Source organism: Lepisosteus platostomus, chromosome 7 (genome assembly GCF_059453375.1).
Source record: "Lepisosteus platostomus isolate fLepPlt1 chromosome 7, fLepPlt1.hap1, whole genome shotgun sequence".
In the NCBI taxonomy this organism is placed as follows: domain Eukaryota; kingdom Metazoa; phylum Chordata; class Actinopteri; order Semionotiformes; family Lepisosteidae; genus Lepisosteus; species Lepisosteus platostomus.
This window is the reverse complement of record NC_142617.1, coordinates 49,563,989-49,582,795: the sequence shown is the minus strand read 5'-3', so window position 1 is coordinate 49,582,795 and position 18,807 is coordinate 49,563,989. Positions and strand designations below refer to the sequence as shown.

At 46.4% G+C, this 18,807-nt stretch overlaps 1 protein-coding gene across 2 annotated transcripts in view; it reads left to right on the top strand.

The window, feature by feature from the left end:
* The window catches only part of adam10a (ADAM metallopeptidase domain 10a), a 93,737-nt gene that overhangs the window by 23,158 nt on the left and 51,772 nt on the right, over positions 1–18,807 (top strand). For both annotated transcript variants that reach the window (XM_088640979.1, XM_088640980.1), the window contains exon 2: positions 2,873–3,023. In XM_088640979.1, the coding sequence (XP_088497105.1) occupies positions 2,873–3,023 (151 nt within the window). The remainder of the gene's footprint in view (positions 1–2,872; positions 3,024–18,807) is intronic.

Genomic DNA, 18,807 nt, shown 5'->3' with positions numbered 1-18,807 from the left:
TAAAACAGAAATCTCTTATGCTGAATAAAAATGTGTTGTAGACACTCCTATAAATCAGCCGTGAAGTGTGATATTTCCCAGCTGGAATGAGATGCAGAGTTTTTATCACACAATTGCAGGTGCAGCTTGGACCTGCTGTGCTGCTTCCGTGTGAATTGACTTCCTTTGTGACTGCAGAGCTCTCTGTGATTGCTGAGAGTCCATTCAGCGCATGAGGGTCAAGGGACACATCCTGCGTTTACCAAGGCTCTGCCCCCAGCCTGAAGGTTTTTAACAGACAGGCTGCCAGAAGGAGACCTGCACAGAAAGCAGAGATGCGGTGTCATTTCTGTTCCAAATGGTACTTCTAGTCGAGGCTGCGTTTTATGAGGCTATGAGAGGTGGTGAACCAGAGTGAAATTAAATTTGCTTTGCTGTGCTGTGCTTCAGTCAGCCCAGTTCTGCTGTGAGAAAGAAGCAAACCTCCTGGCGCAGGTGGGGCTCCAGTTCAGTTCATCTTGGGTTTTATATGCAGCAGGCTGTCGGGGGAAAAACGGCTGTGAAGAATTTCTGGGATTTTCATGCTTAATTGCCTTATTTTGAGTGAACATGCACAAATATCTGTCCATTTGTTATCGGGGAAAACTGCCTATTCCAAGGGTGGATCTTAGGAACCTGGAGCCAGTCCTGCAAGCATGAAGTGGGGCTACCCTCCAGATTGGAGGCCACAGGCACGCTCACCCGATTCAGAGACGGCACTCAACTTAGCCGGGACGGAAGGGAGGAAGAGACCGGAGGCCGTAGCAAAAACCCCACTTGAATTAACGGGGAAAATGCAAACTCTGCACAGAAAGGAGTCCCAGTCTGGGATTGAAAAAGGACCCGACCGTGCTAACTGCCGCACGGTCATAGCTCCGAGTTTAAAAAAACTGAGTGTTGTTGTTGTTGTTCTTCAGTGCTATGCTGTGTGTGTAATCAGCTGTAGCTTGCATAACCTGAAGTAGTGGCAGTGAGGGCTGTGCTTCTGTCTTGTCCCTTCCTCGGGGAGTTGTAACACCGAAGCATGTCAGGGTCTTGCGAGTCGTTTCCTCATCATGGGGTGACTCGGGGGGGAGAGTGCTGCTTGCGTTTCCACAGGACCTACTCCACAGCAGCCTTTCTGGCTGGTTTATTTACGTCCACGGATGTACGCATTTTACAACTCGCTGTCTCAGGAAGGCTGGAAGTATCGCCAAGGATATCTGTCATCCTGGTTTCTCACTTTTTTTCCCCCCACTTGCCTTTGGTAAGCATTATAGGAGCATAAAGACATGAACTTCCAGATTCAGAGAGAGTCTCTTCCCACACACTGTCAGATTACTGAATTCTACCCCAACCACTGGCACGCACTGTTTTTTTTTCCCCCCCTCTCACACTGACTTTTTTTTGTTAAGTTGTATGTTATTTAACTTGTTGTTGCTGCTGCTATTCTGTGTTTGTTTTTGGCGATTCCTTTAATGTCTCTGTATTGGAGCATACATGCAAATAAGCGTTTCATTGCACTTGTGCATATGACAAATAAACTGAACTGAACCGGTAAAGAGCCAAAATACCAGTCAGGACTGTTTTTCACCAGCTAGGTCCGGCAGTATCTAACTCCAGGCGAGGTTAGGGGGTGTGGCAGTAATGAGACGAGCAGAGAACTCTAGAGGCCGGGGATCTAGATCTCGGATTATTTTGGCGTGGAAAACCTAAGAGCGGAATATACATCTCATGGCACAATAATAGCATTAAATATATAGCAAGATTACTTCAGCTTACTCTCCTTGGAACGCGTGCTGGGAGAGAGAGCCTTGCCTTTGCCCCTCTGCTTGTAGGCAAGCTAACATTCACACAGGCTAGGAAGGCAGCGTAGGTTAAAAAAACAGTAATTAAATCTCTTCATGTTTCTAATGTTACTGCTGTTTTTGTTTCCATTGAAATAAAGGCAGACGATGTGTACTTTTCAGCACCTCACGATTTATTTGATGTCCCCACGTAGAATTTCCCAGTACATCGGTTGTTGTCTCTGGGAGTTCTCACTGGCCCCGCCAGGAGTGCGTTTCAGAAAAGAGGAGCAGGGTAATTGCTCATCCTGCGTTTGTGCCACGCACATGGTTTCAACGTAACCAAATTTTGAAACGAGTTATGCAATTGTATTATAGTACTTCAGCATATCCTAGCTCACCAGATACCTTATGATTTCTACATGCAATTCAAATGGTGTACAGTACTCTCAACTTTGCTTTTGCTTTCTATTTCGTCACCTTTAGTTGTGGTTTTGCCTATGTTATTTTTGATTTATCATAAATAACAAATTAACAATAATTTTCCGTTAATTGTCTCCAGACGGCAGGGTGAGGTCTGTTCCTACAAACCAGATTGTCTGTCACTATGAAACTGTAGGTCCAGCTTAGGGTGGTTGTTTTAAAAGGCACCACATGCGTACAGACTGGGGTGTGTATTGTGGGGTCTTCTGTTCCTAGGAGCAGATTAGCCCGGGCTGACGTTTTGCCTTGGTTCTGTTATCTGAGCAGGGGGAGACTGACTGAGCCAAGCCCTGTCATCAGTGGTGCAGGTTGGCCAAGTGGAGGAGTGGTACAAAAGGGCATCTTTGTAGACCACTGTTTCTTGATTATCCCCTGGCTAGTTTCTCTCCACTTCCACTTAGTTCTGTAAACTCTTGACGTTTTCTGAAACCATGAGGATTTAATAAAAAGATGAACTTGTCTTTACATTCACTGGTGCATAAGAGTCTGTTGTTAGCTCATTGCATTTGTTTGCATTCTTAAGTCCTTCTGCCTTCATTTTGCCTTTGTTCTGCTAGTGGAGAGAGTTCTCTTCATCTTACCTGTTCGTCTTCTCCGTCTTGCAGGTCATTATGGAAACCCTCTGAATAAGTATATCCGGCACTATGAGGGCTTGTCGTATGACACAGATGTTCTGCATCAGAAACACCAGCGAGCCAAGAGGGCCCTGTCCCACGAGGAGAGGTTTGTGCATCTGGATTTCCATGCTCATGGCAGGTGAGTCCATGTTCTCTCTCTTTTTTTTTTCCTTCTTGACTTGGCTCAGCCATAACATTCTTAAAGATAACGACACGAGGCATTTCAGTCTGTACAGTAAGGGAGATGTGGCAATGGTAAGTCGGTAACCGAGCAGAACGACTTCTGCTCTTGGCGCTAGTTAGCAGGAGGCAAAGGCTGGCACTGGCCAGCGGACAGTGCAGCGCTTTAAAGAGGCACCTGTTTGAAACGGTTTTGTGCAAACACCCGTCTCCAGCAAGTGAACTTCCCACTGACCTTCGTTTTGTGTCCCAGAGATCTTTCGAAAGTAACCACAGTGATTGCCACCTTCTTTGAAATTTATTTTGGGCTGCAGTATTTGCACATGGCATACGTCATGATTTAAAAAAAAAAAGAAATCTGAACCAGTTACAACCAACATGAGCAGCTGTGCCCTTCCTCTGAAGAAGTCTTTGGGTTGTCCTCCCACTGTCTTCTGTTCAAGAACTGTGTGTTGGCTGAGGCAGGACATTGGAAGAGATGGTCTCCGACTTTGAGGGGGGAAAATAGAGGAAACTAGAATGTGCACATGCATACAGAAAATCATTTCTGGAGTCAAATGAGCAAGTGGAAATGGCCATGTTCAGATTTCACTATGTTGAAATATCATCTGTTCTTTCATTCCCCCCTCCCCCCAAGAGTGTGCTTGTTGTTCTAGAGTAAAGGGGGGAGAAACTGTCTACTCACCACACTCTTGCACTATTTGTATTTATAGGCAAAAAACTGAAATTGAATTATCATGAGCAAAATCTGGATTGAGTCTTTTTGTAGTGGCTATTGCTGTATGGAGGTAAAATGCTCCAGTTTAGGCCGTAAACGTAAAGCATTGTCAGCAGAACAAAATGTTTAATAACAGAGCATTTCACGCCTGCAGCAGTATATTTAACCAGTCATCGATACGCATTAAGAACATTCACTTGCGCGCTTTGATTACACACAGTATCGATATTCCTTAAAATTAAGATGAAAGTTCTTTCGATCCAAAACATTAATACTGGGATGAAGGCAATCCTGGTGCTCGTCGGAAAGAGGCATCGGTCACAGTGGAAGGAAAACCAAAGGCATCTTGCTTCCATATCCTCTACCTGCTCTGGGATTTTATAGACTTCAAGACCCCTCCCCCTTATTCTCATTGGCTATATGCAAATGTTTAGTGATTTATTGGACCACACATAATAAACAGGGGAGGAGCAATCTACCACGTGCTCAGATTTGGAAGCTGCCATTTTGTGTCTCCTCCAGGTCAATACAAGGATACATAAACTTGCACTTCTTCATGCACACAACAGCCGATAGGAGTGCAGTAAATAAATGACATTGGCCATAGGGCAACTTGAAACAGAACAGAAAAAGTTTGAAAAATTATTAACCCTTTGTTTTGCTTGAAAATTGTGGGACATTGTTGTATAAGGAAAAGAGCTGATGCTAGCTTGACAAAACCCAGTACACACCCTTCTCTTAAGCTTCCTCTAGTAAATTGCACTCAGCTCCTTGCCACATGTCCAAGAAAACTAGCTGTTTCAGGAAAAAAAGCCCAAAGACTTCAGATATGGAGCAGGTTGTTAAAGGACTAAATATAGTTATTATTGAAAAGCATTTTGTGGTGGGTGATAAAGAACCTGATTTCTGATGGACTTTAATCAAGAAATAAATCTCCTAGCACTTTTATTACATTTTTCCTTTATAGAGGAATGATAAATTAGTGTGGGATAATGAGCCGCCATGTTTTTACCAACCTGCTTGGTGATGCATTGATGGAATTAACATTTCATGAAGCCTGTTTAAGGCCCGTCATTAGAGGATATTCTCTCTTCATAAAAGCAGCCTACATGATGAGTTCAGTTTTTATTTTCTTTTGGAGTTAAAAATTGCAGCAGTGCTTTAATCAATGGTAAAAGGTGTTGGTAAATAACCTGCATCTACAACACAGTGCAGCTTCCTAGCTGGTTAGCTGGAGTGTCTTTAGACCTGTCCCACACATGCTGCTGTACTCATTATTGATATGTTCCTACATACCGATCAAGATGTGGAGCATTATTCTGCTTCTTTCATTTTGAAGACTAATTCTGGAACAGGGTGGCTTGGTAGTGCTGTGGTCAGCATTGCTGCTGCCCTGGGTTCAATTCCTGGGGTGCTGTCTGTGTGGAGTTTGCATGTTCTCCTCATGTTCGCGTGGGTTTCCTTCCACAGTCCAAAGACATGCTGGTCGGTTAATTGGCCTCTGGGAGAGTTTGGCCCTGGCGTGAGTGTCTGTCTGTACCCTGTGATGGATGGGACGCCAGTTCAGGGTGTATCCTGCCTCGTGCTCGTTTCTTGTCGGGATAGGCTCCAGCTCCCCCAGGACACTGTATTTGATGAAGCGGTTGGAAAAATGGATGGGTGGTTCTTGAATGGTAGTGTGTGATTCTATGAAAATGGAAAAATGCGATTCTGCTCTTAAGGCTGATCAAGTGCAGCTGTGTTTTTTCTCTCATCCAACATCCTTGTCTGCGCCCATTGCCATCTGTGCTGCAGTCCCATAAATTACATATATAATGCAATGCAGATGTTTTTTTTTTCATTATACCATCCTAATATCGTGTCCCACTGGCCCACTACCCCCCCCCCTAAAATGATCGGATGCTTGAAGAGCGCAAGGGGCTGCAAGTTACTTCAAGTGGTCAGTCGAAACCCTGTGGCCGGACTGCCTGACTGCTTGGTGAGGTAACGGCCCAGGTGGACAAAGAGGCGTCAAAGCACGTTTTGAAGTGCAAACCGCTCTCTGATGTCTGCCGCCTTCGTACAGGGGCATGGTTCGAAAGATGTGGTCTGCAATGCCCTTTCTTCTGCTGCTGGTGTGCAACATGAGTATGACATTGACTAACCTCCATAATATAATGGGGAACAAGAATTTAATTGCACAGTGTAACGTGCCATAAGCAGGTGTTGGAAGCAGTGCACCTTTGGCTTCAAGATCCCTTTTCTGGTCCCTCCAAATTGAGGGCTGTCTACACGGCACACATTCTGCTCCCAGCTCCTGTGTGCTTTCAGAGAGCCTCCTGGAGCCTCGACTTTGACAGACAGACAGCCTGACCTTGACCCTGCTGGATTAGGGTCTCATTACTTCTGTAAAAAACCCTGCACAGGAGCCTCTTCTGGAAGGGCTGGCAGGGGGTGGGAGAGGCAGAGAAGGGACCTTCTGTGTCGTATGTTCTTTCCCTTATTTAATCTCTCCGTTCTTGGCTTCTCTCGCCCCTGGTTGCTCCAGCACGTCTTGCATTAAGTGCGTCGAGGAACGCTACATAATTATTTTTCATTCTCATCTGTCATCCGAGGAGACACAGCTGAAGAAATAAAAAGAAAGATTTAAAATTCATAGCGGCGTTTCAGATTGCCTCTGCAAGCTCAGTCTCTTATTTATAAAGATTGTACTTCTGCCTTGGGCTCAGATACAGCTTCTGCTGATTCTGCCAGATAGGGGGGAGGGTTCAGTTTAGTTGTCTGCCGAACAGTTGAGTTTGAATCGATGTGTACAAAGCTGTGTTCTTGTCGTTGGCATCTGCAGAGGTTCACTGAGCAGTGCAGAGAGAGAGAGAGAAAAGGCAACTTGTTCCATATAGCAGTTTCTTCAGCTGATGGCTGTTCAGGATTGTACTGCTAGTGTGCTAAATCAGGGGCCGTTTTCAGAATTCATTTCTCCAAGCACTTTTTTTAGAAAGACTTTCTATTCAGTATTTCTACAGTATTTCTGGCTAGAAATGTAGCCAGACTGAGTCCAGCAGTCAAAGGGGTTTTCTGCAATAGTTGGTTTTTCTCAAACACTCCAAATTCTAGTAAGTGACAGGTGTCTTGTGTAAGCAGATATCCTATTTTGCAGTAGTGCAAAGAGTCGGCTTTCTGCGGTTTTTAGCAAGACTGCTTAAGTGCTGGGAATCTCCATTATGATTTTTTTTTTTAGATCACCATTTTAACCTGTTCCCTGATTTCTGCTGACTTGTGGTTTTACAGGAACATTTGAACTAATCCCGTGTCTCAGCATTTCTAAATAAAACGCATTGCTCCTCAAGCTTAACCAGAGTTTAACAGGGCATTGTCTCCTCTCAGTATAAGCAGTCTGTGACTAAGGTCAGATTTCTAACCTTTCTACAATTATTCCAGCTCCGCTGCGGATTGGGGAAAGTGCTGTAAGTCATCGTCATGCCAGTCATGTCTGTTGATGCCTAGGTAGAATTTGATGGTCGCATTCAATGGGAAATCAAATAATTAAGTCTTCAGTGCTTGTCGGGGGTACAAATACTAAATGCTTTGGAAACTACGGAAAAACAGATAATTTGATCTGTAAGACAAACCCATTCTGCAGGCATATCCTCAGTAATTTAGTGTTTGATAATCTTGTGGATTTGTAATTTGTTTTTTAACCTCCAAACAAAATGCCTCCACTAATTAGGTAAGAGGCTTAGCAACATGTTTATCTGCATTGACACGCTTACTCCAAGTGTATTGGCTATTTTATTTACTCCCCGATTGACACTGTCAGCGTCCACCATCTGCAGTAGTAGGCCTTTATATGACCAGGTGAGCTGGAGAGAGATGTTAGTGCTACAGAAATGAGAATCCAGCATCACTGTCATGCTTTTTAATTTTTTAATTCCAGTGAAACTCCGCACGCTTCTTCTACCATTTTCTCTCGCCCCCTCCCATCCCTGTCATGCAGAAAGTATAAGACTCCTTGAACCTTGTGCCAGCTCTTCTCGGGCACTGTCCTTCACCACGGTGGCCTGTCGTACCGGAGGATCTGTAGCGCCACCAGCGCTCTTCACTCCGGCTTCTTGGGGGGGGGGGTTGAGTTCCAAAAGGTGACCCGTCCTCAGTCCTTCCTGGCTCCAGCTCGTGCTCTTTGCTCGTGGAGAAACGCGTGGCGGGGATGGCGAGAGTCTGTCCAGATCATGAACCCCATGCCTGACTGAAAAGGCATGAAAATGCCGAGTGTTAATCTTTCTCACGATTATGTTTTAGATGGCCATGGTTCATGGATGTGTGGTTTACTGTACTGACTTCAAGGACCATTGCCTGTACCTTTTCCTTGTAGGTTGCGAGAGCAATTGTCTTGGCAGGACCAGACATGCGAATCGTTCTCGGTCTTGAAAACTATTGTTACTCCTGATGCGTTATTTATAGTTTTTCTACTCCCCTCAATTTCATAAACCATCGCTGAGTTTTTCTCTGTGCTGCTTTTTCATGGCTTACCTTTCTACTGGAGCAGAAGATTTGAGGAGCGCAGTGTGCATATGGATGGAAACCTTCAGGATTACAGTTACACCTCTCAGATTTAAAGTTGTTCTCAAAAGTTTGCAGATGAGAGCCACCTTCTTTAATTAAAAGGCAGCTACCACACACGGTTAAATCGATTTGTGATTTAATTAGTGATGGCTGAGGGCGGGGCGCTGTGTGTCTGACTGTGAGTCATCGGTGCCCTGGGTGACTTCACACACAGCTGACCTTTCCTGAAGGCACTGTAATCTTCAGTCTGATTCCCATCATCTGCAAATTGATTCCCCCCCCCTCTCTCAAGCTAAATGAAAATTTCCAGGCAGAGCTTACTTCTCCAGCCCAAACGCTGTACGTGCTTCTCAAAAAATCTCTTATCTCTGAGCCCCGAGATCAATACGAATCCGAAGAGGCTGTCTCGTAGCAAAGACATACCCAGTGTGCGTGTGTTAGCTGGTACTGTGTATTATTACCACCTTCTTCTGCCTTTAAATAGGGCACTTACTTTATTCAAGCCCTTCGTGTGGAAGAAGTAATAAAGCTTGGGCATTGGCATCTCTGAACGGTTTTTAATACCCGTGAGATTTTGTTTGCACGTGGCACAAAATGGGGAAAAAAGAGGGTGCAGGGACTTCCTCAGCATGTTGTTGTCCCTTCTTCCAGAATACCATCCAGCAGCTAGAGGCTATTGGCTCATCCTTGCTCCCATTCCCGCTTCTCTTCTCTGCGACAGTGGCTTCACCTGGTCCCAGGGTCCTGGGCATTGTGGACCCAGGGTGCAACAGCACACATCACAAACAGTGCAGAGGGACATGGAGGTGGAACTGAGTGGACACTGAGCACAGTGCAGTGTAAGGCTGTTAGTGCCATCACAGAGGGGTTCCATGATGGCGCAGTGACCAGTGGACACTGGCATTGACAGATTTGGTGGGGTTGGGGGTGGATTCCAGGCTGCGGCCCCCTATGGTCCCTGAAACGCCCATAGTCACACTCAAGCCTGGCAGCTCTGTCAGTAATAAAAACCGAAACGAACCAGCCCCTCACGCGGCGCGATTGGAGGCGCCTGTCAGCACAGCTGCGGTGGAGGCCTTGTTCGCCACGGGCGCCGAGAGCAGAGGAGGGAAGAGGCGGCGGCTGTTCTGCCTTGCGGCCTTGTGGAGACCAAAAGCCCTCTCTCGGGTGTGAGGCGACCGCCTGTAGCTCTGTGCCACGCGAGCTGCAGCTTCCTGTGGCAGCCAACGCCTCGTTCCGCGGGCGTGTGCCCCCTCCGGCAGCAGGCGGCTCCTTCGGTGCGCGGCGTTCCCGTCTTCGCGGCGTGCGCCGGGGCTCTCTTCCATCTGAGTTCAGCATACGCTGGCTGCAAATTTATCCGTCTGATTTATAGCGCGGCTGTCCAGTACAGTCTGAAGAAAAATTGCAGTGATTAATTTTAATGCTCAAATGATTTTTCCTTCAACACGGCAACAGGGGAGAAAAGGCAGTTCTAGTTAAAAAGCTGTTGCTGTTCTGCACCGTCTGTGCACATTATAAACCCCCTCATGTTCAGTAAGAATATTTCCATTCCTGGCAGCACAGGATTCCCTGTTTAAGGACTGTGTTGTTTTGGATAATTTAGCTAGATCCTGTGTTTTCAATAATCTCTTTGTAAAACTAAGTAGATGGTAAATAAGAAGCAGAAGTTGGTCAACAACCTACAATGTACGTCCAAAACCCTCGACTTAATTCCATAACTTAATTCTGTCCTTCATTTCTCAATGAATATTAATACTTTTTTACTGCAGCCAGGCAGGAAGGAAGTCCTAGTTGTAAAGTAATTTGAACGGCTGCAGTGTTTCTTTCAGAGAACATGGCCTTCTTTTTTTTTTTACACCCTTTTGGATCCTTCAGTCTGCAGTATCTACAGTGCCTCACATCGGCCCTCTTAATTGCACCCTGCCAATGGTGTGTGTGTGTGTAGGCTTTTTTTATGCTTTGAACAATCGTGCACAGTAATGATTAACTTGGCCCGGGCAGGTTTTCAGAGGTGACAGAGACAGTTTGGAAGGTAGGCCTGTCTTGGCTCTTTTCAGTCAAGATTAATTGCGTATTATCTGGAACCACAGTTGGGTGACTAAAATATTGCCTGACAAAACTGTTAAAATGTTTCTGTTCATTCTTCATCTCAGAAGGGCTCCACAAACGGGAAATGTGACCCAGAGTATACTCAAGCCTCCCCTGGGTCTCTCTTTCGCCTTTGGTTTCACTTCCTGTTTTGGTTCAGTTCAATTCAAAGTACCCCACGGAGGGCTGACATCCTAAGCATGAATACCATTTTTTTTTATCAGTTTAAATTCCCATTCATACTTCAGCTGATTAAATATTGTTCTTAAATTTGTGTTGCAAAAAGCAAAGATTTCAAAATCCACTTTGGCAATGATAGTAGTGAGTGGTTGTGTGGATGCACACTGCTGAGTCTGAGTGATGGACCTATAGAGATGTCAGAGTGACACGTGCTGGGAAGGACTGCAGCGACAGCTGAGCTTAATTTCAGCTTCACCTTCTGATCAGTGTGGAATGCTGCCATGGCAGAGGACCCTGTCTCCTGGCAGAGTGGCGCTGTGTCCGATCTGAGCCCGCGGGTGACCAGGATTAAATCCGGGCGTGGATTTCACTCCGATACCCACCCATTTTCTAATTGTTTTATCTAATTCGGGGTCGCGGGGGAGCCAGAGCCTATCGTCCTATCGGGTAAGCAATGGGAGCAAGGCAGGGTACACCCTGGACAGGACGCCAGTCCGTCGCAGAACAGACGGATGGACACAGACAAGCACACATTCACGCCCGGGCCAGTTTTCCCAGAAGCCAATTAACCTGCCAGTATGTCTTTGGACTGAGAGGAAACTGGAGAAAATCCTCATGAACATACAAGCTCCATGCAGATGGAACCCCAGCTCAGGAATTGAAGCCTGGGCCCCAGGGTTGTGAGGCAACAATACCCGCCACTGCGACGCAGCACTGCCCTTCACTCTGATAGGAGGCCAGAAAATACGTGGCTTGCAGAATGCAGATGCGTGCACTCTCTGGGGATAGGCTAATGATGGATTGTATTCTTCACTACTGAGCCAGAAAGTTCTGATGGGATAGGAGGTGTATGGACACCTGTGATCAAGAGGATGGCATGTAGCTCCACACATTCCAGAGCAGAGACTTAACTATTGTCTCTTAAGTGCTAGAGATGCCTGCTCAGCATGTAAATGAATATCTGCGTGGCAAAATGTCTAACATAAATCTTTTCAGGGCACAATACGCTTCCAGGCACATGTCATATTGTGCCTGCCCATATGTGTTTGCGGCACTTGTCTTCCGTGATGGGGATTAAAGCACTAAATTAAGACAACCAGGACTGCAGTGCTGTATGCTGGAGGTCATCTCGGAAAAACTAGTGGCTCATTCTTTCAAAGATCTCAGTATAGTTCTTAACCCATGGTGTGCTTGGCTTAGAAAAGGAGAGGAACCCATAAGACTCCAATTGTATAGCTTGTTTGATCCATTTTAGGGTTTACACAAGACTGGGCTTCAGCACAGATGGCGTTGATGAATCTTAAATAAGATGAGTTTATTTCAGATCATCACATCAAATAATAAACTTTGTTTTCTGCAGCTTTTGAAACAAAGCTTTGCGATATATCTAAATATAGAGACTAGATAAAAACAAATGCAAACAGAACATAAGGATTGAGGCTAGACTTGAAAGTACAAAGTGCTGTATGCTTTAAAATGTCCAGGCAGTGACTGAAATGGATTAATCTGCTATGGAGTTTGTTTACTATCCTAAGAAGAGACACAAACATCAGGTTTTCATATGATAACTCTTCTTCAGCCTTAGGCTCAAGGTTGTATTTTCACTGTTGAAGCGGGATGATTTTTCAACAGCTGGTAGACTGACTGATGGTTCTCTCTGAAAGGTCGATTTGTTCAAGTTCGCAAGAGGAACTGTGTAGGGGGCAAAGAGGACTGCGAATTTGGGAAATTAGATCTAGAAGGCATCACCTGCCTTTTCTGTCTAAGAAGATCTCTTCTGTATGGTTCAGGATGCACACTCTTGTGTTTTTCATCTGGAAACGTGTTCTTGTTGAATTATACTTTGCTCGGTAGCATCGTGCAGGTCCAAAAGTTTTCTATTTTCCACTACATTTTTCTTATCTCGCACAGCCAGCTTGTATGTTGCCTTTGAGGATAAATCGAGCTTTCGTAAGTCCTGATTCCCGTGTCAAGCTAACTCACTGGGGTCACGAGCTGTGATTGGTAGGGGCAGACAACCTTTTGGCTTCTGGTGTCGTCTTATCGTCTTAACCTTGGGATAGCTTTTTATGTGAGAAAAAAAGGGGGATTTATACTTGATATTAACGTGTCAAGGAATTAGGGGCAGTTCTCACCTGTCTGTTAGGTAGGGCAGTGCCCAAGTGTAGGATTATCCGTCTGTTAGGAACAACCCCAGCTTCCACTGGGCTGCCGAAGCTGATACTTGTCCACAGTCAACAGTGATGGCAGGTGCCGGGCGCGGTGGAGTTTCCTTTCCGGCCACTGTCCTTGCTGTACGACGGCAGTCTTGAACACTTGCTCCTCTAGGGGACACTCCCTCCTAGCTTTGGGAAGGGCGTTTGTGTCAGGCGCTGTTTGTCACAGGGGATCGTTGCAATCAGTGCCTTATATAATGGAAGTCATTTTTGTAGTTGTGTGCACTTTTTTCCAACAATGCGCTAAATTACAGTTCTTCATTAAAATGTATCATACATGTGTAATAAATAGGTAACGGAGTAGTAGTACTGATGCAAGGGTTATTTAATGTGTGTCCGTGACGCTGTATGTATCATTAAGGGTCCTGTGATGTCTTTGGTACGTGTCAGTTTTATTCAGCTTTCCCTTCGCATATTGGATGCATGGATGCAGGAGTTTTTATGATCTTTCTGGATCAATAATCTAACCCTCTTGCGTTCTCGGGGAATATTTATCTTTAATATTCACGGGGCTGTGGAGCGGTGTGTGATTGATCACGAGCTTTAGGAAGCCGATGTGCAGCAAATCTCGCAACTAATCTGCTGGAGCCGGCGCTGGGGGGGACAGCCGTGTGCGGCATAGTGAGTGACTGTCTTGCCTCGTGCAGCCTGTGAGCCTGGCAGCAGCTCGTCGAACTCGCATGGCTCAGTCGGATGAGGCTACGGTAGGAATAACCAAGAAATGAGTGGGGCTGAAATTATTTGTGCCAGCAGCAATGTCACCCTGCGACTCACAACTGGCAACCCACTGGAGCTCAGCAGGTGTGAGCCTGGTCAGTACCTGGATGGATGGGAGACCTCCTGGGGAAAGGTTGCTGCTGGAAGAGGTGTTAGTGGGGCGAGCAGGGGGGCGCTTACCCTGTTGTTCATGTGGGTCCTAATACCAAAGTATAGTGACGGGGACACTATACTGTAAAAAGGCACCGTCTTTCAGATGAGACGTAAAACCGCGTTCCTGACTCTCTGTGGGCATTAAAAATCACAGTGTGTTTCCTGAAAAGAGTAGGGGTGTAACCCCGGCGTCTTGTCCAAATTTCCCATTTGCCCCTTGCCAATCATGGCCTCCTAATAATCCCCATCTCTGAACTGGCTTCATTGCTCTGTTCTCCTCCGCACTGAGAGCTGATGTGTGGGGAGCGTTCTGGCGCGCTATGGCTGCTGTCACATCATCCAGGTGGGGCTACACACTGGTGGCGGTGGAGGGGAGTCCCCATTACCTGTTAAGCGCTTTGAGTGGAGTGTCCAGAAAAGCGCTATATAAGTGTAAGCAATTATTATTATATAGCACATGGCCACGGTTTACTCCTCGCTTTTGACAGCCGTGAATGTACTCGTGGTGAGGTAGTTCTGGAACTGGAAACTGGAAATGCTGAACAGTAGAGAAGTTGTGATGATTGTTTGCCATGAGCCAGAGCTGGCAGTCCGATACAGAGCGTTGAGAATAACAGTGTTGAGGCCAATGCCCACAGGACTCCTTCAAGCTCGGCTGTGAGGGAGAAGCGGCGAGTGCTGTCGTTAGGACCGAGGAGAGAAGGGCACGCCTTTCCGCTGGGTCGTCGCAGGCTCACACTGCCCCCTCTCAACAGAGCTTGGCGAGGTTCTTGGATAAGTGGGCTGCTAATGTCCAAGCTGGATTGTAGATTCCCTTTACATAACAAAATATAGGCAAAGTTTCTATAAACCTGGCAAAGTAAGGACTTTTGTGAATTATATTGTGATGAAATATACACTTTACCAATTGTGAAGGTCACTATCCCAAACCCCGCAATGCCCGTGTTGTTTCAGGGTAAATCAAGATGGTGCTCTTATGAAGTGTAGCAGCAGATGTACTGCAGTAGAAACCATCCACCTGGTTTTATTCCTCATATTCACCCGCCGCTGCACCGTGCTGCTCCGGATCCGAAGTGGCCAGGACCTGGTTTTCCCAGGAAACGGCTATTGACCAGGCCAAGCAAGCGAGTCTGCCTGCCTGCCTTGTTACCAGGCTGAAATAAATGAAACGGCCTCCTGCCTGATGAAGTGGCATTGATTGTAATAGGGAATTACAGGTGGGAGCGGTAAATCCTGGCAGCCGCTTGACATCGCTGCTTCAGGGCGCTGTCTCTTTCTCCCTTGTGACCCGGGAGCTCGGAGAGTTATTGATAGCCCCCCTCAGTCCCTGATCTGCTGGGGAAGAGTTACCTCCCTCCCTGGAATGTATGTCACACAGCCTGGTCTGGCAGCGGCACGGGGACTGTTGGAGATCGACAGTCAGTACTGTACACGTGAGAAAGAGGGAGAGATGGGGAGAGTCGCTGAATGTGGATGCACAGGGGGAGATATTTGCACAGTTGGGTACCTGTATACAATTGGGTATATATATTGAGTCCTTGTGCATATAGAGAGGAATGCAAGATTTGGTCACCAGGCTGTAAAAAAATGTTTTGCTGTTGTGGAATCAGTCCAGAGAGGAGCAACTAGACACCTTCCAGGGCTTAAGGGAATGTCCTCTGTTTTCAGGCTTCAGGTGGCTGAGCCCTAATCAGGCTTGATCAGAGGCTCAAAGGCACAGGTGGAGTGAGCCCAGCGGGCCTCTTCAGAAAGAGCAGTGAAACAGGCTGAGAGCTGAAAGAGCGCTGGTTGACTAGCCGACGGTGCTTGGGGTGTTGCAGGCACAGTTAGTCAGGGACGACCCAGACTCGCCCGCGATCACAGAGCACATCCCGGGCTCCAGTGCCTCTACTAGTGGAGCCACTCTGAAAGCCCACTGTCTCATTGTTTAATTGCTCTTTTTTTTCCGCTCACCAGCAGATTTTGGGAAGTCTAAAAATGCTTTTATTAGGTTTCCGCAGTCTGGAGAACAGCATGTTTTGATCACCACGCGCTACAGTATAGTTTTCCTGCTCTTTTTGGCAGCCAGGCAGTTTTGTCACTGTATTCCTCAGGCACAGACACAGTGGGGAAACTCTGCAAAAGTGCTGTGGCTTAACTGGGAGCCCCTGATGTGAACCTACTTGAGAAGATGAACTGGGGGATCCCTGGGCGTGCCAGAGTGTTTCTGCAAAGAACAGCATACTCTTAAACTGCCGGCACTCGCGGGAAACCTGCCGCTGAAGGTCTGCAGGAATGAGATGGATGATGGAAGGGTTATGCCATTTGAAAGACTGTAGTTGATAAGGAAGTCAGCTTGTGAGTATCTGTGAGGAGTGACATACGACTGCTTTATCAATCATTGCCAGTACCACCTTTAACGGTTTATTTCAGGTCAGCCTTTCTTTTCACACAACTAAAGGGGAGGTCTTTTCTTATTTGTTTCAGTGCCTCGTGACGTTCCCAGTGGATTTATTTGGAAATCTGTACGTGGCATACTTTTGAGAAGTTTGAGATGTTCGTCTAGTTTCCACCTGTTTTTCGCCGACACCCCAGACACTGAACCTATTGTCAGGAGGTTTTGTGAAAAGCTGGAAGCCCGTTCTGTCAGTGTAGGCTGAATCTGTAATAAAACATCTCAGCGGCACAGAGGCCACTGTGCATTAACAAGGACCTCTTCCTGCGGCATCTTCACATCCTCTCGTGATCTCTAGAGGTATTTGTGCATCGCCTGAAGCTTAATATTTCCCAAACATAAAACCAATTTATGTTCTGAAGGCCTGTGTCTAAATTGATGGGGCTTATGGAAGTAAGCTTTTCACTCCATTAATTGGCAGCAGAAATATGCATACAGAAGTCATTTTTTAATTTCATGTGTTTCTTTTTCTTAAAGGTTTTGAGAAAGCGGTGCGAAGGAGATCAGGGTTTTCTGAAGTCTTGAATATTTTATGCAGGCGAGTTTAGCTTGCTTGTCCTCCCCCCCCCCCCCCCGCCTCCTTCCTTGAAATGCCATATTACCGGGGGGATCCTCGAATGTGCCTGCATTTCAGAAATCCATCCGCTGAAGTTTATGAAAGACCTCTATGCAAATGAGTGTGCAAGACGTACTTTGTGCTCATTATTTTTCTCTCTCATGTAGGGATTGGATTAGCTCACTCTTTTCTGTCTGAAGTTTCCCTCCTTTTTTTACTATTAATTACACTGTTATGCCAAAGCAGTAGCTGAGGAATGCACAGTAGCGACGATAAATATCAACCTTGTGTTAGTGTTGGTCTCTCTCAGAGCTGCGAGGCGTTTTTAGTTTCCCTGCACTCCCTGCTCTGCTGGCAAGGTTAGCTGTGGACAGCAGCAGGACAGCAGCTGGGGGCCTGCATTCCCTGTGGTGTAAATTATCTTCTTGGTAGAAACAGAGACCATATTTGTCAAAAATAAGAGAAGAAATGGCATATCTGCACCGGTTCTTTCAGCTGTGCAGGAATCCAGTTTCGGCTGTCAGCGTGGGTTTATGGGAAGGATGCAAAACTCATAGGAATGTAAGAAAGGTTATAAATGAGAAGCAATTTGGCCCATCTAGCCCTTTTGGCAGTTAGTAGAAAATTATAAGAACACGAGAAAGTGGCGGCAACTAGATTAGAACCGTAACCTAATACTTTTTTAATCACACACTTTTTTGTGATTGTTGTGGCAGGGTAGGGTTTTCATGGTACCTGCTGCTTTTAGGATCCTGGTGACTAAAACGAAAAGAAACGAATTATGGTAAAGCAGATCCAAACATCTCCAACCCTTTGCAGATGATCTGCGCAAATGGTATGTTCCATCTCCCCCCAGTTTGATAAGCATGTGGAAGTCTGCGAGCCGGGTGTTTCACATGAATCTGACACAGTGCTGGCACGCTGTACATTGAACTGGGTGGTGATTGTCCCTCTGGTGTTCCAGCAAACAAAATTGTGCTTCACAGTGAATGCTACTGGCTGCCAGCTTTCCATGTGCAGTTCTCTACCAGATTTTTAAAGTGTCTGTAATCTGCACTGTAAAGCTCCGTTGCCTTAAAAAAAAAAATCAAATTAATTCAGATGGTCCCAGGAGTACATAAATTGAAAGCTTGAAATGATCGGTGCGCAAAATCACAACAGTTTACTTCCTAACCACATGCAATGGATAGGACTCGCGGGCTGTCATGGTCTGCAGGCTCTCATTGTGTGAAAGGGCGGCTTTTGATCGGGGGGGTCTGGAGGCTCATCGTCTCCCGTTCCTTCATGTGCGCTTGAGGCAGAGTGCCTGTGCTGGATTGGTCTCATGATCCTCATGTGATTTTTGAGAAGTGGAGCTTACCAACAAGGGATTGTTCTGCAGGATGAGCAGCGTCAGGCGCGAGTCGAGGTGGAGGATATTTCCGCAGGTCCATGTGGTGCTTGATTGAAAACCAAAGGACATGGGAACAGTTACAAACGAGAGGAGGCCATTGGGCTTATCTTCCCCGTTGGGCAGAAGGCAACACTGATCCAAGGGTCCTCCAGCCGCTTCTTGAAAGACCCTGGGGTATCAGCTTTAACAATGTGGCCGGGTCGCTTGTTCCGTGCTCCCACCACTCTTGGTGGTGTGAAGAAGGCGCCCCCCTGTTTTAAATTCCCTTCCACATCGTGTTCTGCTCTGCGGCACAGCTGCTGAGGAAGTGATGGTGTTATCATCTCCATTGCAAAAGATGCAGAAGGATCATTCTAGCAGGCCGGGGAAGAAGGAGCTGTTGCTTAATTTCCCAGAGCAGGTGGCGATTGAACTTGGCACAGTTAATGGAGACTGCTCTTGGCAATTACCTGAGATACCTACCGCTACAGCTGATAGCCGGTGCGCTTCAATGGCCCCGTGTCTCTGTAGTCTTCTTTTGAGGGGGGAGGGCGCTGGCTGCTTGATTGATGAGCCATGGCTTTGCCGACAGAGAGGGGGTAATTACAGGACTGATGTGTGCAGAGCATTAGATCTGAAGAGAGGGAGGGGAGAGGGCCGGCGTTTGGGATCAAAAACGGGAGCGGAAGTTATATCTACCTGGAAACTGTCATTAATCTGAATTTTTCAGCTTCGGGCTCAACATGCCAAACGCCATTTGAATTGTGTTT